The sequence below is a fragment of the Caenorhabditis remanei genome, chromosome IV (genome assembly GCF_010183535.1).
Source record: "Caenorhabditis remanei strain PX506 chromosome IV, whole genome shotgun sequence".
NCBI classification, from domain to species: Eukaryota; Metazoa; Nematoda; class Chromadorea; order Rhabditida; family Rhabditidae; genus Caenorhabditis; species Caenorhabditis remanei.
Window position 1 is genome coordinate 863,074 of NC_071331.1, and position 25,134 is coordinate 888,207.

Sequence of the window (25,134 nt, forward strand, 5' to 3'; positions counted from 1 at the left end):
TTTCAGAAGAGTATGAAGATTGCCCTGTAGCTCTGTTTTGACTGTTTCTACACTTTTTGTTTTCTACTTGTTTTATTAAAACTTGAGAACAGTGAGAAATGATGAAATGGTTCAAGATCAACTAGACAGGTAACTGTACGTATGGTAAAATCAAGTCAATGAAACCGCGTTTTTTTTTAAATTTCCCGTTGTTATGTAATGTCCTACTGTTTCAACCATAACACTTTCTCCTTTAATATAATTAAACAATTTATATACACAAGAAAATAATGAAACCCTGTAAGTCAAATAAATATCAATATGCAATCAAAATACATTATCAATTCCAAATATACATCACCACCAATCAATTCTTCTCCAAAACGAAAGGATCCAAAAACTTTCCGGTCGTTTCCGAAGTGTCCACAAAGTCAGTGGACAAATGAGTGGAATTGTAGACAGTCAGGAAAGTGTACCCATATTCCCCGAGTGCCTTGACAGAGAAGTCCTGGATGATATGGTCGGATGGGTCCTCGTGGGAGTGGCATCCCGCTCCTCCAGTCAGAATGTACACTGGTGCAGGGGCATTCTTGATATGGGTCGGGTCGGATGACTTGAATGGCTCCTTGTTGAAAATCGGCCACATTCTCTCGTAAGTATGCTTATGTCCGTATAAGATCAAATCCACTTTATGTTGATTCAACAACTCCTCGAGTCCAGGGAACTTATCCGTCAATCCTTCCCTTGACAAAATATCTTCGTCATCATGACATCCCTTCTTCTTTTTGCTAGAACAGTACCATGGTCTATGGAACATCACAATGGTCCATTTCTTATTGTTACTTGCCAAGTCTTGTTCCAACCACTTGAATTGTTTTTGGGACTCCTTAGACATCTCTTCGGCGTAGTACTCGGAGTTTAAGGCGATGAAGTGGACGAAACCGTAGTCAAAGCTCCAGAAAAGGTTATTGTCGTAGACCCCGTTTCTGGGCATGGTGAATCTATTGGTGATGTGGTTGAAGTTACTGTCCACTTCATGGTTTCCAGCAAACACCTGGAATATAGAACTTTTTTAAACAAAGTTGTCACCGGTGCGTAACTCGCTTCAAATTGAGTTCGATGAGCTAAAAAATATACCAAAATGTAGATCTCAGCAAGATCTATGCCACGGATACAAAAAATTAGCCAAAAAAGCCATTCATTACTGGCTCGGAGCACCAGGGATGTTCGGAACTGGAAATATCGAAAATTCCGGAAGTCGGAACTTTTCCCGCACAATTATCTTTTTTTATCATTACGAAAATATTTTGAAATTTCGGAATCAACGTTTTTTCCGAAACTTTTCTCAGAAATCGGAAATCTCCGAAAGTTCCAAAAAAAATTCGGAACTTTTCCGGGGAAAAAAAGTTCCAAAAGAAGTCGGAAATTTCGGAAGTTACGGAATTTCCGATTTCCGTTCCGCACTTCCCTGACCGGAAGGCTATTCGTTAATACACCGTGAGCCGGGAAAAAGTGCCAAACACGCAAAAATAGCCAAAAAACTCCCGCTTCGCGGAGCATTAACAAATAGCCATCCGGCCCGTATTATATCAGTGACATAGATCTCGATGAGTTCGACATTTTGTTATATTTTTCAGCTCATGAAACTTAATTTGAAGCGAGTTACTATGCTTTTAAACTGAAGGTCATAGAAAATTACATATTCTGTTTCATAATAATTTTAACAGTCCTCCCGTATAAATCATATCTAATTTTCTGCTCTTACACCCACCATATATGGAACATAAGCTGCAAACGGCTCAATCGCATTCATATAGTCATCCCCAGTACTTCCATCCTGGTCATGTAGATCATACGCCAAGTCACCGATATGAATGATCAAGTCGAATTGGTTATCCTTCCTGGCGGCTATCAACTGATCAATGCTCTGTTGGCCCTTGTAGATACTCAAGTCGCCAAAGATAGCAGCACGAAGTGGTTGGGATTGGTCAGGCTGACGGAAATGGAAGATTTCAGACATTTCCTGGGAGCTTCCCACTTGGTAGTCTGAAAAATATATATGTAGGTTGATTGGTGAGTCCCCTTTGTGCCGGTGTGAAAAGTAAATTTGTCTATTTGCAAATGCTCTTATCAGTGGGGAGAAAGCGGGTCGAGATTGTTTTGTAAATAAATGATGGTATGGTTTTTTCAATTGTTGAGCTCTTTCGCTGACTACACTCCAAAATAAGTAAAAAAGCAAGTGCGCTCTAATGAGACACCAAGGGAATTAGTAGAATGCGCTTCACTGATGAATATAACACTAGACTAGAATAAAGTGAGTCAAAAGTTTCAGTAGAGCGTGTTTGAAAAAACTTTTTCTGTAACACCAAGTTTTTAATTTTGCAAACTAATAGTTACAGTTAATAGTACCTCAAAATCGTTTGGACAACAGACTTAAAATTGTGAAAGTTTCGAAATATACCATACTTGTCAACAGGATCGAGGCGTAACTAGCTTAAAACGCAATATTATGATCTGAAAAATATACCAAAATTTAGATCTCAACGAGTTCTATATTCATGGCTTTCTGGGGCAAAAGTTATTTGTTAGTGGATTACGAGCCGGGAAAATGCCAAAAAACGCGAAAATGACCAAAAAGACATTCTACCCCGGCCCGCGGAATAACCATCCGACTTGTATTATATCAGTGACATAGATCTCGCCGAGATCTAAATTTTGGTATATTTTTCAGCTCATGAAACTTTTTTTGAAGCGAATTAGGTTGGCCCGGTGTGGCTCGGTTGGCAATTATAAAAATAACAAAATCGTCCGGTTTCAGAAAGTCTAGTTTTTAAACGTCTCGAAGGTTCAGAATTATATCGATTCTGTAGCTGGAATTTCTTTGAAAACTCAAAAAACTCACAATAAAGCTGCCCAGCTACCATATTCTGCATTGTCGCCCGATGCGTGTACCTCATTTTTCCCTTCTTCCCTTGATCCGCCCATCCAGTTGTGTTCCCTTTAGCAGTGAGCCTCAACGAGTCCTTGGTGACACCAAAAGCGACGTAGGGCGTCACATTGGGTACTGTAAGATAGGAACGTTTTTTCACTATAGAGTTGTACCCCGAATTAATGATCATCCAGAAATCCGAAAACTTTAAGGCAATTTTGTGGAACGGAACATTTTTTGAAAATAGCATAACTTACATGGATCCAGTGTAAGCCAAGTCACCACCATCTCATCCGGCTTTCCACTCAGACTCAAGTGAACTTGCTCCACTTTCTTCGAGCATACTGTAGCAGCGGCGATGGCCAGAAGGCAAAAAGTGAGCCGAAGAATCATATTGCAGTGAGGATTCAGATGCATATCCCCCAACAGTTTTATATTACCTTGTTCCTCTCCAATAAGCTCCGCCCCCTCCTCTCCTCCCGCCGAAAGTAAATGTCGTCACTTCATTATCAGTCCCCCGCTCTCTTCCCTCCAAAGTTCATTCCCCCCTCCATTTTAGAGCGTCAACCCGAAAAATTGGAGAACCGAGTCAAGCGACGAAATTTCATGGAAATTCTATTTTTACCCGGGGTATTTTAGGTATTTGGGTTGGAAACACTGATGTATTACAATGTGATATGATTGAACACTCTTTTTCGTGATTATTTTAAAAATAAATCAGAAATTTGATAGAGTGACAGACTACAGATGGGGCTGCAAAAATGATATGGTTTAGATTGTGTGCTGGAAAGTTACAGTATGACTTTTTTGGTCTTCCAATTGGAAATAGAGAGGTGGGAAGAATAGAGGCACTTTATTACAAGAGTAAGTGTATTTAAAAAATAAGTTATAGTGTTGCACGGGATCTTTATGCTCTGCTCACTCTATCGATTATCATTGTGTACACATTGAGTCAATTTTCAGCTCTTTAGGAAGGAATATTAGTCTAGTGTCAGAATTTTTTTGAAGTAATTTTTGGGAGAACTCATGGTCATGGTGAATGTATTATAATCTAAATTTAGCTTAAAGATTCTGTAATTGATGTGCTAGTTTTGAAACATTAATTTCATATCTACTTTTAGAAAAAGAGTGCTGAATTGTGGTTTTTTCTGCTTCAAACACCCCACTTCTTCTCTTGTTTTTTGGCTAGCACAATGCCAATTGATCTTGCATTCCATTTTTTAGTCTTAGAAATCTCTATAATTAGCGGAGGGTGTGAGAATTTATTTCGATCTGAAAAACTTGAAATGGTTGTAAGACAAACGATTTTAAAACAAACACTATTAAAGTAGTAAGTGCGATGAAAAAAAAATTATACAGTTGCATGGGCTCTTTTTGATCTGTTTGCTCGTATTCAGAATGATCGCTACAACCAATAAAATTCAAACATTTTCTAAAAAAAAACCTTCCCTTGATAGACGATTTTCAGCTCTTCAAGAATGAAAATTAGCCTAGGTCCAAAATTTTTTTGAAGGCCTTTTAGGAGCTCTGAACGAATTTAGCTTGAAGATTTTGTAATTGATGTGCTAGTTTTGAAACAGAAATTCCATGTCTATTTTTAGAAAAAAAGTATTCAATTGTGGTTATTTTCTGCTTCAAGCACTTCACTTCTACTCTTTTTCTGGGTTAGCACAATCTCATTTTTATGTCAATAGCTTGAATCATACTATCCTAGAAATTATGAGTTTCTGTTTCAAATAGAGGATAGAAGACGTCAGTACGCAATGCATCATTCTCTTGAAGGTTGCATATCCTCTTGAAAAAATTGCCCTAGACATCTCTATAATTTGCAATGGGTGTGACAATTTATTTCAATCTGAAAAAAAAACTTGAAATCGTTAAAAACATAATTTCAAATACTGACAATGTGTTTGTTTAGCAGAGATCTGAAACCGATTAATACGTTATTTTTTGTTGCTGAAATCACGATAGTGGTTTCGATTTATTCGGAAGTTTCATTCATTCGATGATATATGTACATATGAAGTAAACGTGCTCGAGCGGCTGGTGGAATGAAGATATATCAAAAATTGTTATATACCGTGAAAACGAAACAGTTAATACAGCTTATGAATAAAACGTCACATGAATGTTACCACTTTTCTGGAACCGCTATTTTTGAGTTTCTGTTTCAAAATCCTTGTTTAATTCAATTTGTTTTTTCTTTCACGATATTTATCCACGACGTTTGGCATTCTATTTTGGTTAACACAATTTCATCGATTTGCTCACCACTGGAAAGAAAACAGGCTTAGAAACTATGAATTCAGGTTTCAAGGTAATGATGCAAGTTAGAAGTAATTGAGATATTAAATTCATTGTGATATGGATCGAGTTATTATATCTGAGTAATCGGAAACTTTTTTATGCATTCTGTATACAAACAATTACAGGTACTGACGATATTAAAATTTATATCGAAGATGACAACGAATTATTTTTTTAGTTGTGAATACGGTGTTAACAAATATCTGAAACAGTTCTACACTCTCCGCTATTTCCTTGTCGCGACTATTTTCAAAATTACAACTAGGTCGGTTGTGGGAATACAGCTTTAAAAAAACATAATACAACATGAAAACGAAACAGTACATACAATTTCTGAATTTAATGACAGATATATGTATGTACGGTGGATGTTACAATTTCTGTAAAACATTTTTCAAAAGTTGCTGTTTTGAAACCCTCATTTAGATAAATTGTTTTTTATTTATACTAATAAGAGTAATGTGACTGCTTTTCTTTATTTTCAATTCAAAAAGAATTTTATAATGTTTTTCAATTCCTTATTTATCAAAAATACTGCCAACTTCAAAAGAACCACTGTAAACACACGACTCGCTATCTCTGTCATGACAATGTCAATTCGAACTTTTTTTTCAATTGTCAATAATAACTCAAAGTAAATAAATAATCCCATCCTACACACGACCAATCAAAGACTATTTTATTGGTCTTTTGATAACGAACGACCTGATTTTTTTCCAATTCATGAGTAATTTTTATGTGTTAGTTTCGAAATGATAAGGTCAATTTTAAATAGTCTAGTGGCACTTTTTGGACAACATTGGAGAGGGATTAGTGACCGGAAAACGAAAATTTTAATATGTTGAACTTTCTGAAAAGAAAATGACTGGATGGGGACTTGTAAATTTTCAAACTTTACTGTTGTAGTACACAGTTAGAAACTGCCCATGATGTTATTAAACAATTACATGAATGATTGTTTGGGTAATAAATCAAGAAATCTTGGATGGAGGCAACGTACCAGGTCAATTTATAATGTTTCAGGAGTAACATAGTTTACTTCTATGTATACCCGATTTCGTATATTTCCGATATTCCACTCAAAAAAAGTTTTTTTTTTGAAAAACACATATAAATTAATTGAAAACTGTAATTTTGCGCAAAATAGGTGAGGAAAACAAGAAAAATTGTGAAAAACAAGAAGAAGAAGAAAAAGAAGAAAATAGCTCATGTTTTGCAAACTAAAACATTCTCAGCCCGAAAGTTGTGTTGGTTTCTTCTATACATTCTCAAATATAAAACTCCAAAAATATTTTGTTCAGTTTCAAAACATGAACAGAATCTCCAAAATTTAAAATGATTTAATATTTAAATGTGTAGATTTCCTTCTCGTTATCATTTCAACTTCAAAAAATCAAATTCAAATTTGGAAATTTTTATAAATAAACTGTAGTTCTACTGTATCCCTACCCTCATTTTCAGATTGTGGTTTCCATGTATCATAGATAGCAAAAATACAACAAACAGTCCACTCCCGTTAAATTTCTCTGAAATTTGCAGAATATTATGTCTCCATAAATACTGTTTTTCAAAACTGGTTGAAACTGATGTTTTAACCAAATAAAACTTGGAGTTGTTGTAGAGACCGTTTCAGAATCATTAGTCTTATGTGTTGTTGATAAATTTCATAATCGTGTTTCATTTACATTTGGTTTATTTGGAAGCCAAACCTAAGTTTCCGTTTGTCAGAATTTTTTGCAGAAAAAGGAGAACTGATGGTGATCTCTTTTTTTTGGCTAGCACATTATCGATAGTTTTTTATTTTTTTAGTCCTAGAAAACTCTATAATTTGCGGAAGGTGTGACCATTTATTTCGGTCTGAAAAAAAAACACAAAAAAAGACAAGACATACACTTTATTACAGTAATAAGTGCGATGAAAAAAAATTATACAGTTGCATGGGCTCTTTTTGATCTGTTTGCTCGTATTCAGAATGATCGCTACTAAAAATAATGTTCAAACATTAAAAAAAAACCTTCCCTTGATAGACGATTTTCAGCTCTTCAGGAATGATAATTAGCCTAGTTTCAGAATTTTTTGAAGGCCTTTTAGGAGCTCTGAACGAATTTAGTTTGAAGATTTTGTAATTGATGTGCTAGTTTAGAAACAGAAATTCCATGTCTATTTTTAGAAAAAAAGTATTCAATTGTGGTTATTTTCTGCTTCAAGCACTTCACTTCTACTCTTTTTCTGGGTTAGCACAATCTCATTTTTATGTCAATAGCTTGAATCATACTATCCTAGAAATTATGAGTTTCTGTTTTAAATAGAGATTAAAAAACGCCAGTACGCAATGCATCATTCAGATCAAGGTTGGTTGAGTATCCTATCTTGAAAAAATTGTCCTAGACATCTCTATAGCTTGCAATGGGTGTGACAATTTATTTCAATCTGAAAAAAAACCATGAAATCGTTGAGTACCGAACAATACACATAATTTCAAATACTGGCAATGTGTTTGTTTAGCAAGGATCTGAAACCGATTAACACTTTATTGTTTTGTTGCTAAAATCACGATAGTGATTTCGATTTATTCGAAAGTTTCATTCATTCGATGATTAGAAAAATGCCATTCAAAAATATTACATATGATCTAATGGTGAGAATGAAGATATTTCAGAAATGGTTATATATTTAGCATGAAAATGTAACAATACATACAATCGTATTTAATGTCAGATATATGCACGGTCGATGTTAAAACTTTTCTGGAACATTTTTGAATTACTGTTTTGAACTCTTTGTTTCATTCAACTGGTTTTTTTCAAAAGTTGCTGTTTTGAAATCCTTATATAAATCAACTGGCTTTTTCTTTCACGATTTTGTTGGAGCTATATTATTTTGGTTAACACAATTGAATCTTTCTGCTCGCCGCTGGAAAAAGGTTTCAAGGTAGTGGTTCAAGATAGGAATGCATGTGATTAAATTTATTGAAATATGAATATCGCTTTCTGAGTAATCGGGAACTGTTTTTTATGCAAACAATTACAGGTACTGATGATACTAAATAAGCCAACGAATTATTTTTTTTAATTGTGAATAAGGTGTTAAGAAATATCTGAAACAGTTCTACATTCAAAAATTTCAAAAATTGCTGTTTTGTAATCCTTGTTTACATCAACTGTTTTTTATTTATAATGGTAGCAGACTTTTAGAATCCCATCAAACTTCGCTTTTTTTCGTTCGGAGTCGATCTGATGTTTCATTGTTATTCATTATTTATCTAACTTTACACCCAACTCCAAGAGAACCACTGATAACACACGACCCGATATCTGTGACATGACAATCATTGTGTCAATTCGAACTTTTTTTTCAATTGTCAATAATAACTCAAAGTAAATAAATAATCCCATCCTACACACGACCAATCAAAGACTATTTTATTGGTCTTTTGATAACGAACGACCTGATTTTTTTCCAATTCATGAGTAATTTCTATGTGGGAGTTTCGAAATGATAAGGTCAAATTTTAATAGTGACACTTTTTGGTCAACATTGGAGAGGGATTATTGACCGGAAACCCTGAGTTTTGAATTTTTGAACTTTCTGAAAAAAATATGACCGAAAGGGGTTTTAAAGTTTACTGTAGTGTTACAATCTTATTAACAGAAGGTTGTGTAACCAAACAATATGTTGCCTTTCTTATGGAAAAAATTAAATACAATTGGTTTGAGATATTAATACCCCATAAATGTAGTTTCAAATTATTAATACAGATGTACTAGGTTTGAAACATGCATTATTATATCTATTTTCAGAATTGAAGCATTTCTTTTTTTCTTGTAATCTGTTAAACAACTTTTGAATAACACGAAAATAGTGTATATTCCCGTGAAATTATGTGTGTCTACTTTGAAAATAAAAACTACTAACTGGCTTAAAAATCACGTTTTTGATCCTAGTCTAGAACTTTTCTGGTTAAAAATAAGTTTTAAAAACTTTTGTAAACTCCGAAATTATTATTTCAAATGTTGACGATGAGTTGTTAACAAATATCTGAAACCGGTTTTAGCATTATTTTTCGTCGTTGAAGTCACTACTGTTTTTAAAGTTTTTGTTTGGTATCCTAATATAGTATTATTGGAATATAGTTATTCAGAAGATCATGGAAACGAAGAAGTGTATAAAATCTGAATGTTACAATTTCACTGAAACATTTTATTTAGAGTTACTGTATCCTAGTCTCTGTTTAAGTCAAACGTTTTTTCTTTCACGATAATAAGTGTGATGCTCCTCGCTATTTTCATTCAAATCCAACACTAGTTCACGAGTTCTTGTTTCAAATTGAGAAAAATAGGGGTTACGTTCTCATTAATTTAGTTTTGATTGACTTGGTTTTCTGGATGATCTGAAACTGGTCTTTTTCTATTCAGAATAAAAACTATTCCAGAAACCCGTATTGATATGGCAATTTGTTTTGAGTTGGGAAAAATTGTTATGTATATTCGTATAATAGTAGGCGTTGAATATGAATATAAACGATTCAACATTCAGCATTACTTCTTCGTGGCTGAAATCACGATTGCTTCTACAAATATCATTCAGATAATTAGGGAATGCTTTAAAAATACAAAATATATCAAGAAAGCGAAACAGTATATATGTTTAAAGTCCGATATATGTAATTTTTGTTACAATTTTTGAAATTTTTTTTCAAAAGTTGCTGTTTTAAAGTTCGATTTTAGAACAGGTGCTTTTTTACTTATAATTTTGAAAGAATTTCGTTTAATAATAGTAAAGATTTCTAGAAACCTTTAACACTTGCAGAGCATATTACAATTTGTTTTGAGTTTGGAAGAATTTCATTGTTTTAAACATTGACGATGCGTTGTTAACAAATATCTGAAACAGTTGGCTGAAATCACGACGGGAGAAGACAAAGAAAAATCATGTATTTCGATTAACACAATTCCATCCATTTCCCAATTAACAAATATCTGAAACCGTTGCATTATTTTTTTGTTATTTAAATCATGACAGTGTTTTTCGCGAAGGCTGTAATTGGAATACAGTTGAAAGAAAATAATCTCGAATGGGAACCCGTTTGCAATCTCTGAATTTAATGTACGGTAGATTTTACCATTTTTCAGAAACAGTTTTCTTTAGTTTACTATTTCAAAATCTTTGGTTAGCTTAACTAATTTTTTTATTCCTGTTGTTACAATCATTGTGTCAAATCAAACTTCTTTTTCAATTGTCAATAATAACTGAAAGTAAATAAATAATCCCATCCTACACACGACCAATCAAAGACTGTTTTATTGGTCTTTTGATAACGAACGACCTGATTTTTTTCCAATTCATGAGTAATTTTTATGTGTTAGTTTCGAAATGATAAGGTCAATTTATAATAGTCTAGTGACACTTTTTGGTCAACATTGGAGAGGGATTAGTGACCGGAAAACGAAAATTTTAATATGTTGAACTTTCTGAAAAGAAAATGACTGGATGGGGACTTGTAAATTTTCAAACTTTACTGTTGTAGTACACAGTTAGAAACTGCCCATGATGTTATTAAACAATTACATGAATGATTGTTTGGGTAATAAAACAAGAAATCTTGGATGGAGGCAACGTACCCGGTCAATTTATAATGTTTCAGGAGTAACATAGTTTACTTCTATGTATACCCGATTTCGTATATTTCCGATCTTCCACTCAAAAAAATTTTTTTTTTTGAAAAATACATATAAATTAATTGAAAACTGTAATTTTGCGCAAAATAGGTGAGGAAAACAAGAAAAATTGTGAAAAACAAGAAGAAGAAGAAAAAGAAGAAAATAGCTCAACTTCAAAAAATCGAATTCAAATTTGGAAATTTTTATAAATAAACTGTAGTTCTACTGTATCACTACCCTCATTTTCAGATTGTGGTTTCCATGTATCATAGATAGCAAAAATACAACAAACAGTCCACTCCCGTTAAATTTCTCTGAAATTTGCAGAATATTATGTCTCCATAAATACTGTTTTTCAAAACTGGTTGAAACTGATGTTTGAACCAAATAAAACTTGGAGTTGTTATAGAGACCGTTTCAGAATCATTAGTCTTAAGTGTTGTTGATAAATTTCATAATTGTGTTTCATTTACATTTGGTTTATTTGGAAGCGAAACCTAACTAGGGAAGGCCTCCAGGTGACCGTGGAGTTATGGGTCATGACCTATATCATTGGAAAGCTGGGAAAACGCTAATTCCAAATATATATTCAGTTTTTTCCCTCGAGGTCTGGTATTCTAGAAAAACGAGGTCAAAGTTTGGACTGACAATTTGTTACACGCATTATCTTCTGCAGGTTCTATGCTATACACCAACACTATGAAACAGTAATATGTACATTAATACAGTTACTATCTGTTCCGAAACTCGAGTGTATTTCCTTGTGACCAATTTTGGAGATTTTACTCGATTTCGAAAAGAATTTCAGAGCTTTTAACTTTTGGAGAGCACAGGTTAGCGCCTCAAGAGATAGAAAACAGATAAAACTTAACGTACTTCTTGTACTGAATGCAATCTCTACGCTTCTTGAATTCATTTTTGTTTCTATGAAACAGATACATAAATATGTCATACTGGTTTTTTAAAAAGAAATTAGACTTAAACAAAAAAGATTTTTCACTGTTTCAACACTTCTACTTTTAGCGAGTCTCTCATATATTTTTGATCATTCAAGCAAGGTAATTCCATTACTTTCACAGCAATTAAATAAGCGGCTCTGTTTTGGAATCGGGTGCCGGCCATCAAAAATCGGGTGCCGAAAAAAAATCGGGTGCCGAAAAAAAATCGGGTGCCGGTCAAAAAAATCGGGTGCCCAAAAAATCGGGTGCCCAAAAATCGGGTGCCCAAAAATCGGGTGCCCAAAAATCGAGTGCCCAAAAAATCGGGTGCCCAGAAATCGGGTGCCCAAAAAATCGGGTGCCCAGAAATCGGGTGCCCGACTTTTTTATCAAAGATTTTCTATTCTTTTGTTCTCTGAGATGAAGTTATATTAATATACGTGTTTATTGAGAAAAATCAGAATAACAAGTCAACATCAAATGGATTTTTACTGTTCTTCTTCTTCTGTGGGCGGCTCGGAAACGACGACGTCATTGACAGTGATGTCACCAGAGATAACAAGATATTCTGCGAGCAGATAAGGAATATGATGCTCAAACAGCTTGGTGTAATAGTCATTAATTGTAATCTAAAATACAAAATTGGAACGGGAAAAGAAGCAGATGTTACCTCGTAGAAGTTCTCGCGAATGGTAATAGACATTTTGAAAGCAACATTCTCCAGAAATAAGTATCTTCGTTCTTCATAGTCGAACGAGCCGGAAGGAAGATAAGAGTTAAAAACAATGCACTAAAAAAAGTGTTTTCTCAGCAAAAAAAGCGTAACTCACGTTTTCTGAAGGCCGAATGGATATAACAAGAGGAAAACAAGAGAGACCTCCACCACATTTAAGGTCTATGCCACCTCTAAAGTTTATCGGTAATAGAAACAAATAGTATAACGAACCGTCCATAAAAATGTGCATCAATGAAAATCTCGCTTCCGATATCCAGGGGACGTAGTTCTTCCGTATACTTAATGTATGCGGCTGTTGCTGGAGCAGCGTTGTCACTTATTTTTTCAAACCCTTCCTAGAAAGTACTCATTGGTTAGCAAAAAATGTAATGAAGCTTACTCTAGCTGGTTTGTCGAAAGATGGACGGCTACGGATAAGCGGCATCACTGCTCCTGAAGAAACAACAAGAACAGCCAACAGGAGAAAGAAGATGGCTCCAGTGCTTTCGTGATTCCTTTTATATCTCACATCTTCTCCTGGTCAGTGATACCGAATTGTTTACTGAAAAAATCTACCTTGAAGCTTTCTGTCGGCTTCTGGGCATAACAAAGTCTTTCTCGAGAATGCAATCTTATCAACGCATTGATGAATAATTACAATGATAATTTCCAATATAAAAACATTAACGATGGAAAACATACAAAAAAACAAAAAAAATAGAAAATCTTTGATAAAAAAGTCGGGCACCCGATTTCAGGGCACCCGATTTTTTGGGCACCCGATTTTTGGGCACCCGATGTTTCGGGCACCCGATTTTTGGGCACCCGATTTTTTGGGCACCCGATTTTTGGGCACCCGATTTTTTGGGCACCCGATTTTTGGGCACCCGATTTTTTGGGCACCCGATTTTTTTGACCGGCACCCGATTCCAAAACAGAGCCAAATAAGCATGGTTTTACGTTAAAGAGTGATACCTACCCATTATTTTATATTGCAAATTTCGCTTACCATCAGAACTTTGGTGTTTTTCTTTTTGAACTTTGAAGCCGATCACCACAGTTTTCAACACAACGGGGGTAAAATATCGAATGTAGCATGAACAACTCATTTTCTCTAAAACAAACAGATAATATGCATTGAGTTAAGTAGTTTGTGAGAAAAAAAAGTTTATGTTTACAGCTTCAATCCGAACCGATCCGAACAGACGATTTTCATTATAGTTACTTTCTTCAAAAAAAAATTGCAACGGGTGGAGTAATACATAGCTCAGATGATGAGTTTACAGAGTTGCCAGAAATTGATGAGCGAGTTGGATGGTGTGATTGTTGAAATCCAAACGAAGAAGGATGTGGTTGATAATTGACAGTTTCTGGGTTTATTTTGATATTGAGAAAAAAAATTCGGTTTTGCAACTACTACTTGGCTCCTTTCACGTATCTCGGTCAATCACCTTTATTTATTCATAAAAAGTTGTAATACATCGTGTTCATTTGAATACCTTAATGAATTGTGTTCTCACACAGCAGAAGAAAAAAGCGGAACCTTTCCTCCCACTCCCAACTTTTTCAAAGGTCAACTATAAATCAAAACTGCCGTTTCATTTACAATGTATCTGCCATCACATTTTTCTTTTCTATTACGAGAGTAAGATTTCCCATTAATTTTGAAATAATTTTAATTTTATCAAAAGATTAGGTCAATTTTCAATAGTCCAGCTCCCACTCCTTGTTAGAGGTTTTAGATATTTATTATTTTTGGTTAAAGAGATTGAGAGAAGTGGATAGAGAACTTGGTAAAAACATATTTGATTGAGCAAACTTGATGTTTCATACAAAATAGTTTTGGGAGCCATTCTTTACAATCAACATTCAAAAAGCGGAATGAACTAAACATAATTTTAATCGCCGTTTTTTTTTGATAATTCAGTGTGTTATTTGAATCAAGCATTAACGTTAATATTTGCCTGATGAAAACGAACGTTTAGGATAATGTTAAACCGTAATATTTTTAAAAACCAGTTTTCTCCTGTTTCATAAAATATTGTGAAGAAAAGTTGATGTTCTGAAATGTTCTGATATTCTTCGCTGGTAAATGAGGTTTTATTCAAATAAAAACTGAAACATAACCTTTTTGAGTACCTATTTTTGAAATTACAATTTGTAGCAAAATATTAATTTGAGCTTGAAAAATAAGTTTAAACACTTTTCTGAAACATTGTTCGTCTTTCGTTTGTGAGAGGGACCCACTCAAATTAATTACATAAAATGAAAACGGTAAAATGAGTTCATGACAAACCGAAATGAAGAACATCAGTTTTAGAAGATTAAAATGAAACAAAAACTAAAAATCTCATTTCCATTGGCAGTACAAACCCAATAAATTTCTGATTAAAGTTACAGACTCAAAACGTGGACCTTTTTCCTACGTTGATGGCTATCAGATGAGATCTAATTATATTTTTAGGTCAAAAACAATAGAGATTGGAATACCCTGAAAATGATCTTGACTTTATTAAACTGTTTTGAAACAGTGTTTTAATTATGATATAAAATGTCTTTGGTATTACAATGTCACGACTTTGCAGTTATCACGAGGATGCTTGAGGTTTTTAATAGGCTCATGATTTTATTGTTTTCTTGCTGGTATCCTTTAAAATTAGAAATATTCAGTAGTAGTGTTAACTTTATTATCAATTAAATTGATGGGGAATGCATCAAAGCACCGAAATGTTTATCAACTTCCTGTGAACACGAAGAAACCGGAATGTTTATAGAAAAATTATTGCAAAAATCTAGTAATTAACTTTTCCACATCCTAACACGGTCGACTAATTGAAAAGAAAACTGCATTATTTTGCGCGAGAATGAGAGAAAGTATTCTAGTTAGGTGGCACAATCAATAATGTTTCAAATACTACATTTAATGTTATCAAAAACATTTGAAACACTGAATCCTGTTTTTTTGGTTGGTGATGTTTCCTCAAGAAATTACAGTTCTTCTTTTGTTTGAAATTTTGCAGACTATTGATTGGGCTGCAAAAATAATGTATAAATTATAATATACGCGAGCCGTATTATGAAGTTTTCTGTTTCAATACTTTAACTTTAATTATGGGGGAATTAATCGGAATTAATCAAACGCTCCGATGAGTTGGTTGTTAAAATTAGGTGAGATTCTATACAAAGTGATTTAATTTCTGAGCAATATTCAATATGACTAACTTGAAACAGGAGTTGCTTTTAGATAAACCCCACCTAACAGTTAAAAAATGCTGCCCATCATTTATCGGAAAGTTACTTTCTTTTATGCTGCAAATGCTGGAATTTAGAAATTTTTTTAAAAATATTTTCCGTTTCAAATTGTTTTCATTCTGGATGACTATCGCTATGTGTGATTTTGAAGAGATTAGCCTTTTACCCCACTTCTTCGGAGAAATAAAAATGTTTTGTTAGCATAATGATGGCGCAACATTTTTTGAACGTCTTTTAGGAAATTCACTTTTTCGTTATCGAATTGTTTCACCATTTCTCAATTTGTCAGAAATCTAAAACTGAATGTAAGTTTTGAAGAATATATCAAAAAGTGTTTTCAGAAAATGTGAAAAATTGTAACCGACTGGAAAGGATAGACATAACCTACAAGACATTTAACAATCGTAGCGGAAAAAAGTTAATCGGTTGTTGCTTTTTTCGAAGTTCAGGTAGAGGAAATAGAATGTTCTGTTTCAGCAAGTCAGTATTATTCAAGTAACAACGTTTGTTTGTTGGGTGAAATGCTTTCAGGGTAGACATAAAGACCAGGGTTGAGCGGGATTCCGCCTTCCGCCATTTCAAAAACCGCATTCCGCTTAACTTGGATTCGACCCTGCGCGGATTAAAGCTTTCAAAACCTTAATAGGTTCTATAAACTGATTGAAACAGATAAGCGTATCAAAATGAAGAATTGACTGAAACTAAATGATGCTCGGAACAAATTTTATTCAAAAAGTTATGGTTTGGCTATGTATGGTTTCAGACTTTCCATTCGGACACTGTGAAGGAGGTTTTCCTCACTTTAATCCATTCACTAGTTTCATGTTTCTAAACAAATATGAGGTTTATTTGATTACTGTAACTGACTAAAACTCACTCATCTCCTCCAAAGAAACACATTTTTTTGAATTCAACGAAATCTATATATTCCTTTGAATTCTTAGTGACTACTCTATCTTTTTTCTACACAGTTCATTCAATATGGTGCATCCGACTTCAGAAAACAGAGGATTTGCCATCTGACGTACGAAGAAACGACCCGAGTCCCCATTTTCAATTAGAAATTCCTCAGCACCAGCATGATCTATATTTGGCTTAGAGGTATTACTGATTTTGAGGAAAGTATTCATGTACAATACTTGATTGTCTTTCCCTTCATACCGTGCAATGGAGCACGGTGAAATGCTCCTTTCGAGAGATGCGTTGTAGACCTGAAACCATTTACGAGCATGGAGCTACCAAGAAATCAAATACTTACCAACTAATTCATATTAGCCACCGGAAGAGCTACTGCAAAACTCTCTCTGAATCAATTTATTCAGTCAACCAAAACTTGTTGGTCATCTTCAGGAAAAGTCAAAGCGAATCTGGAGCAAATTGAGAGGATGAGAGTTTTTTTCTAGAATAGATAAAATCGAGATCTTATCAGATACAAAAATTAATACATTTCAAGTGCATTTTTTTTCTGTAACTGATAAGATCTCGATAGAAATTCCTATATAAGCTGGACGATTTGTGAGGGAATTCAGTGTGATCAAGTGACTACTTCAAAATGAAAATTCTCTACATCACTTGCATTCTCTTCGCGTTCTTTGGTATGGCACGATTCTCAGTTCACTACCGAAATTAAGTTTTTCAGCTCAATCTGTTGTTTCAACTTCGAAAGATTATCAGAAATTGAATGTGGATTACTTTAATCGTGCCAGGAACCAGTTTGCCGCGAATCTTCCAGTGGCTAATATGAATGAGCTAGTGAGTTACACATTTTGAAATTGCTGAGCATTTCCTTATTTTTAGGAGTATGATGAAGCACTAGAAAAAACATTTTCATCGTGCCAAACTGCACAGAAAGAAGCAGAAAATGATAATCGTGTTATCATGTTCCGGTCTGATTCGGTTACTGAAATAAGTTTTGATCGTGAAGGAGAAGCGCAAAAGTTAGTGAATGACAATCACGTTAATGCTCTCTTATACAAACTCATATTCCATTCTCAAATCACATCAGTTGGATGTGTCCAACTGGATATGGAATGTGCGTATCCGGGACCGGGACATAATACGCCTGACGTATGGAGAACCACGGGCATGTGTTTCTTCGACGGACCTGAGTAAGTTTCTTCATTTTCTTAGTTATTCTAACAAAGGACTTATTTCAGAAATGCAAAAATACCGGATAACTTCAAAAGAGGAAAACCAGCGACACAATGTCCAAATGGAAGGTCTGAGAAGTACAAAAACTTGTGCAAAACGTCGAAATCTTCTTCTGGTTCTCTCGTCTCTCCAGCTCACATTCTCATTGCTGCTGTCTTCATTATGATCACTTTTTATTTCTGATGATTTTATGAATAAAGCTTTGACTTATCGGTTGTATCCGTTTTGTGCAAGTTTAAAAAGTTGGCGCCAAACAAATATTTAGATGGGATCATGTAGAGACTGTGATTTATCTTCATCTGATCACCTTTGAGGGTAAAAGGTCGTCAAAGCGGATGCTCAAAAATTGTCACGTATAATATCGGAGTGGTTTCCATTAGAGTACAAACAAGTTTCTAAAAGTTCTCCGCGCTGCCAAAGATTCAAGTCTCAACGCCGGACTGTGGGAGACAGAGAGAGAGAGTATATGGAGGGGTCAAGATAAAGAAGAGGCAAAAGTGTTTTGTAGTAAATGAGTGAATGTATGTGTCTGGGGTGTCTACGACGCGGTTTTGACAATATATGGAATTTTGAATTTTATTGTTTTCTTGCTGGTATTCTTCACAATTAGAAATATTCAGTAGTAGTGTTTACTTTATAATCAAATAAATTGATCGGGAACGCATCAAAGCACCGGGATGTTTGTCAATTTCTTGTGAGCACGATGAAACCGAAATTTTTCTGAAAAAAATTCTTGAAAAATCTAGTAATTAATTTTTCCGCTCCCTAACATCAACGACTACTTGATAAGAAAACTGCATTAGTTTGGTTGAGTCTAAGAGAAAATTGTTATAGTTAGAGGGCAGAATCAATCAATACTGCTTCAAATATTATATCTAACGTTATCACAAACATCTAAAACGCTGAATGCTGTTCTTGAGGTTGGTGATGTTTCATCAATAATTTACAGTTGTTATTTTGTTTGAAATTTTGCAAACTGTGGATTCGAATTTAATGCGGTATTCATCTTCATTTTTGTGACTAGACGGGTGAAAATTAGATATCATTTTAACTCTAGTTGCTTTTTTTTAAGAACGAGATGCCTGTGAAAACGCAAAAACTGTTGCACATTTACTTGTTCACTGTTTTCACAACATTATATAAAAATTAGATTTTGGGATGACCTTGTTAAAATGAAAACTTTAAGGACACCGATAGCGATTCAATAGAGCTTTATGTATCAAAACGCTGATTTCTCTTTTTGATTATCAAAGAATGAGACAAGACTGGAGATTAACTTTATTCTATCGAATAAACTTAATAAAGAGTAGATGAAACGGAAAGAATAACTACAGTGAAACATTTTCAACGTTTTTATTTCAATGAATCTTTATGGTGTTTTTCTTTAAGCATTTAATAAATGAACTATCTGGCCTTGGAAGACAATAAATCATGTTTCTGAAAACGTACATTTTCACTCGTGTGATTGGAAGTACATAGTTTATTTAAATTCTCTTATTTTTAAGTTAGAACCAGGCTTGGTCGGAGTCGGAGAATCGGATAATCCGATTCTCAGATTCTCCGACATTTTTCGGAGAATTTCTCCGACATTTTTTTCGGAGAAAATTTCGATTCTCCGACCAAGCCTGGTTAGAACAAGGACTGCAGAGCTGTGCGGAATTCCTTCCTTCGACTTCCTTCTTCCGTCTTCCGTTGAAATTGTTTGCCACTTCCGACTTCCGTGTAAAAAGTTCTCAAAATTTTTGTAATTTTCGACGGAATTTCAGCGGAATTTTAGAGGTTTTTAATAGAATTTCGTATGCAAAACAACGCCAAAAATCTCTTTCAGAGATGACTAGAAACAATTTTCCTCAAATTCGTCATTTTCAAAATTATCTTCCGACTTTCGGGTTTGGAGCCAACTTCCTTCTTCCTTCTTCCGCTCTTTTTTCACTTCCTTCTTCTTTTTTCAAAATTATACTTCCTTCTTCCTTCTTCCTTCTTTCCTTTTTCAAAAATTTTACTTCCGCACAGCTCTGTTACAATGAACTTGATGATAAACGTACAAAAAGTGATTTCATCGCTGAACAATGTTTAATATTACTTGCTTGAAACAGGATTTTTTCCGGATAATTGCACCTAACAGTAAAAAATGCTGCTCATCATTTTTTTGGCAAGTCACTTCCTTTTATGCTGCAAAAGTTCTGGAACTTAGAACAGTTTTTCATATTTTCCGTTTCAAAGAGTTTTCATTTCAGATTAACGTCTCTATGTGCCATTCGAGTCCGGAGAAAATTCATATTCAAATGGTATTTCAAAAATATTTGACACCCTATGCAGTTATTCTTTTTCAATTAAAATTTTCACTCATTTTTTCGGGGAAATAAAAATGTTTTGTTGGCATAATGATGGCACAACATTTTTGAAAGCATTTTTGGAAATTCACTTTTTCGTTATCGAATTGTTTTACCATTTCTCAATTTATCAGAAATCTGAAACAGATTGTAAGCTTTTGAAGATTAAGGAGAAAAAGTGTTTTCAGAAATTGAGAGAATGCCAAGCTATATTTGTATTCTTGTTTCATTCCATTTTTTGTTCAATTTACAGCCACAATAGTCAAACAAATGAAGTTCTCTGTTTATCCAGAAGGTATTAGGTTGATTCATAATTTTCTGCAATTTTTCGATAAAACTTTGCTTCTATTTTTTTTAATCCAGAAAGACTTCTCGAATTCAAAATATTGTTTATCAGCACCGATGGTCTTCTGACAAGATTTTGGTAGCATTCTGATTCTCTTCGCGTAGACCATCCATTTGAGATCATTTGAAGAGGGAACTTGCTTCTATTTGATGTCCCCTTTTCATTCGGATTTTTTTCCGGTTTAAATGACCTTGGAGTCAAGCAAAAAGTTTTTATCAGAGAGAAGAAGGCTGGATAAGTACATTGAATTGAAAAAACTGTCCAGCCAGATGATAACAGTTTGTTGTGGGTTACTTTTTCAACACTTGAAAAAAGTGTTGTCATACCAAAAATGTCTTTGTGTTATATCTCCCCGTCTTGGAGTCACATGATTTTAAGTTTATGGAAATTTGAAACGTGAACATCTGATGTTACTTCCTTTACATTGTTCAGGAATTCCTACCAATACTCCCGGAGTACTGAGTATCAGATTCAAAAAACCTCTTTTTCAGGTTTGAGAACACCCAGAGAGCGCAAATCTGTACTTTCCTCACATCGTTAGAGTAAGAACTCCACTATTTATTGTTAATAATAAATAGCCCGACCATACGCGTGTTGGGTGGAAAAGTACTAAGAACCAACTTAGGTCCATGTGATGTGCCATCTCATATTGATTCAAAACGTGTGGTATGTAACGATGAATTTTCTCATTCCGATATTTGGTTTCCATCCATGAACTACAATTACATAAGTCACCCTTAATAAAGTTGACAACCTAAAAGTGGTTTGACACAGATTCGCTTATACGATTCCCTGCTATAACTCCAAATCTAGATCTGACTGCTGAAAGAGAAGAACTTCTTAAGTCAAATCCAAGTTTCTTGTTTCGAATCTTTTGAATCAAAATGTATTTGCGTTTAAACAAGGAGACCTTTGTTAACATACATCAACAACTTTCTTTTGAATGACCTAGTTTTCAGACCAGAAACGAATGAAAACAAAATAACGTTTCAAAAACGCAAAAAGTTGCTTGTTAATCAAAGCTCCGCTCTCGGCGGGAAAAAGATCCATAAGTAAAACTTTGAAACTGTAACAAGTACTTGAGTTGGTCTACCAAACACAAAAAAGATCATATCGAAAAACGACTCCTGTGCCGAGAAATCAAAACGACAACCGGCAAGCTCGAAAATTGCAGAAAATTATGAATCAACCTAATATGAGATACACTTTCCGAAAATCCGCTCCAAATCTATTAGTTCATGTCTTCCACAGACCGACAACAAACTTTTTGATTAAAAATAACAATAGTTTGAAACATCTAATCATATCTTCTAATTAAGAAAAATATCACATTGTTTTCACTTTCAAAGTTGGGAAACATTCTTAAAAAGACGTTCTTCATAGTGACATGAAAGAAAAACAGATTATACATGGTCAAAACTAGCTGATAATGTTGCGGCAGTGAAGTTGAAAACTTATTGCTAACTTATTTCTTCACTGAAACGGCACAAAACCGGACGTTCTGCAACTGAGTTTCTTGGCTTCATAATGTCGTCAATTCATTACTTTCCACCAGAGCTGTGCGGAATTCCTTCCTTCGACTTCCTTCTTCCTTCTTCCGGGCTTTTTTCACGTTTTTATTCCTTCTTCCTTCTTCCCTTTTGAAAATTTCACTTCCTTATTCCTTCTTCCTTCTTCCTTTTCAAAAATTTTACTTCCTTCTTCCTTCTTCCTTCTTCCTTTTTGAAAAGTTTACTAAAATTTTGTAATTTTCGACGGAATTTTGGCGGAATTTTGGTGGTTTTTGACGGAATTTCGTATGAAACAACATCAAAATTCGTTTTCAGAGATGACTAGAAAAAAGTTTCCTCAAATTTGTCATTTTAAAAATTAACTTCCAATTTCCCGGTTCGGAGCTCAACTTCCTTCTTCCTTCCTTCTTCCTTCCTTCTTCCTTCTTCCGGGCTTTTTTCACTATTTTCTTCCTTCTTCCTTCTTCCCTTTTGAAAAAGTTACTTCCGCACAGCTCTGCTTTCCACACACTCTTCAATTCTACGTCGGGTAGTAAAGCATATGTATGATTCCTCACTATTTTAAATCGAGACTAACTTTTCCAGACATCTGATTCTTTCAATCCTTGCACTCGCCGTATACAGAACATAAGCAGCAATTGTATTTATTTTCATATAATCATCATCTCGACCTTCTTCATTTTCCGGTGTGTAATATCACCGATATGAATCAAACCGATATTATTAGTTGCATCGGGAATCTGATTGACTGTACATAGTAGAGAATTGGTACAGTCTTAAATCTCCGAATATGTTTTACATACGATTAAAGCTTTCAAATGCTGAGAAGAGAATCTGAAAAGACTCTACAGACTGATTGAAACGGGGAACTGTTTCAAAATGAACAACTAACTAACAACTAAAAGATGCTGGGAACAAATTTTATTCAAAAAAGTTATGCTTTGCACATGTATCTGCTCGTTTCAGACTTTCCATTCGGGCATTGACTCGCCGGTTTTCCTCTCTTCAATCCCTCCAGTGGTTTCAAGTTTCTAAACAAAAATGGATTTTACAGGGGTACTGTAAATGTGTAGAACTCACTCATCTCCTCCGAAGAAACACATTGCTATGGCTTTATCTTCAGCATCTTCCATCTTTGAATCCTCACTGATTTTTCGAATTTTATGCATACACGGTTTTTTCAAAATGGTGCATCCGACTCCAGAATACAGAGGGTTTACTAGTTGACGGTAGAAGAAAAGTTCCGAGTCATCGTGGTCAATCATAATTTCCTCAGCGCCATTCTTTTCAAAATTTGGATCATTCTTGAATTCGATCTCTCTCATATACATCACACGATTGTCTTTGCCTTCATACCGTGCAATGGAGCAAGATGAAATTCTCCGCTCGAGAGAGGCGTTGTAGACCTGAAACCATTCATGAGCATGGAATTACATAACAAGATATCAAAAACTGACCATCTCATTCATATTAGCCACCGGAAGATGCGCTGCAAAACTCTCTCTGTATCGATTCAAATAGTCCACCACACGTTGTTGGAGGTCTTCAGGAAAAGCCAAAGTGAATCCGGCGCAAATTGAGAGGATCCCAAGAGCAGTGAGAAGTTTCATAATGAAGCTGAGAAAACTGAATTCCCTCACAGATTGACGAGCTTATATAAGAAATATTAGAGATCTTATCAGTAATGGAAAGTTCACGGTAGAGTTTTTTAAAATAGATAAGATCTCCACAAAATTTCTTATATAAGCTCATCGATTTGTTAGGAAATCCACCATTATCAAGTGCTCCACCATGAAGCTTTTCATTGCTATTGGAATCTTCTTCATTGGTTCCGTTGCCGCTATGCCAGAAGACGACCAGGAAATCCTTGTCAATCAGATGAATGAAGCTAGAGAGAAGTTCGCTGTGCTTCTCCCCGTGGCTAATATGAATGAGATTGTGAGTTTTTGTACTGAAAGTTGCTCATGATCTGCCTCAACTGGTTTCAGAAGTACGACGCATCCCTCGAACGGAAAGTATCCAGTTGTGATGAGGTTTATCAGATGACAGACTATGATCATCGTGCAAAGCTTTGGGCACATCTCAACATGGAAAAATCTCCTGACGGCTCTAGCGAACTCATGAGAACTCATGAAGAAGCAGAGGGACTTTTGAAAGCTGTTAGCAAGGATGGTGTTCGAAATCGACAAAATCTTCATCCTCTGTATACTGGAATCGCATGCATCACGTTGGAGACACCCTGCCCGTACCCTGGAGGTAGTAGATATACCTATGAAGCCATGTGTTTCTTCGGGGGGACTGAGAGCGAGTGAGTTCTGGAGTTTCGCAACTATGATAGAGTTGGATTTCAGAAACGTCAAATCGATGACTGGAATGATTCGAGGAGAAGCAGGAACACAGTGTAAACATGGGAACTCTGAGAAGTGGAGACACTTGTGCAAGGTTTCTGAAGACTCCGGGTCTGAAGCGGGCTTTTCGGTGGAGAAGAAATCGGAGAATTTGACGTCTTCAGTATTTTACTCTGCTCATCTTGCTCTCATAGCCACGATTATGGTGTCTTTGTATTTCTGAATTATTTTTTGAATGAAGACGTTTGAAATTATATGCCTTTTTTTCACATTCCAAACTTGAAGCCTTCCCTTGAAATAACTCCCGACACTGATAATGAAACGGGGCTCATTGAATTGAAGCAATCATCAAGAGAATAAAAACATTTCCGAACGAAGCTGGTTATTCAATAATCGAAGTCGATTTGATGCTCACCATAATATTGACAAAATGGGGAAGAAAGCTGCAATTTGCACTTGTAATCCGTATTCGGGAACAGGCTTGTTCGGAAAAAACTTTTCGGAAAATCGGAAACGGAATTTTTTTTCCGATTTTCTTTTTCGGAAAATCGGATATCCGAAATTTTTTCCGAATTTTTTTTTCGGAAAAACCGGAAAATTCGGAAAATTTCGGAAAATGACGAAGACGACTTATTCGGGCCTGAAATCAAGGAGTATAATTGAAA

The 25,134-nt window shown here is 34.8% G+C and overlaps 4 protein-coding genes across 4 annotated transcripts; 2 read left to right on the forward strand and 2 right to left on the reverse strand.

The window, feature by feature from the left end:
- Positions 1-346: 346 nt before the first annotated feature.
- On the reverse strand, positions 347-3,301 carry GCK72_012140 (uncharacterized protein; the record flags this gene model as incomplete). Its single annotated transcript, XM_003105339.2, has 4 exons — positions 347-1,033; positions 1,751-2,025; positions 2,882-3,043; positions 3,166-3,301. The coding sequence occupies 4 exons, from the start codon at positions 3,299-3,301 to the stop codon at positions 347-349; spliced, it is 1,260 nt and encodes a 419-aa protein (XP_003105387.2).
- Positions 3,302-17,332: 14,031 nt separating this feature from the next.
- GCK72_012141 (uncharacterized protein) lies at positions 17,333-18,114 on the forward strand (the record flags this gene model as incomplete). Its single annotated transcript, XM_003105333.2, has 4 exons — positions 17,333-17,375; positions 17,420-17,532; positions 17,578-17,888; positions 17,937-18,114. 4 exons carry the CDS (start codon positions 17,333-17,335, stop codon positions 18,112-18,114), a joined length of 645 nt encoding a protein of 214 aa, XP_003105381.2.
- A 4,941-nt stretch (positions 18,115-23,055) lies between these two features.
- On the reverse strand, positions 23,056-23,731 carry GCK72_012142 (uncharacterized protein; the record flags this gene model as incomplete). Its single annotated transcript, XM_003105418.2, has 3 exons — positions 23,056-23,152; positions 23,202-23,527; positions 23,579-23,731. 3 exons carry the CDS (start codon positions 23,729-23,731, stop codon positions 23,056-23,058), a joined length of 576 nt encoding a protein of 191 aa, XP_003105466.2.
- Positions 23,732-23,912: 181 nt separating this feature from the next.
- Positions 23,913-24,692, forward strand: GCK72_012143 (uncharacterized protein; the record flags this gene model as incomplete). The annotated part of the gene is made up of 3 exons (XM_003105373.2): positions 23,913-24,059; positions 24,110-24,429; positions 24,473-24,692. The coding sequence occupies 3 exons, from the start codon at positions 23,913-23,915 to the stop codon at positions 24,690-24,692; spliced, it is 687 nt and encodes a 228-aa protein (XP_003105421.2).
- Positions 24,693-25,134: the final 442 nt, after the last annotated feature.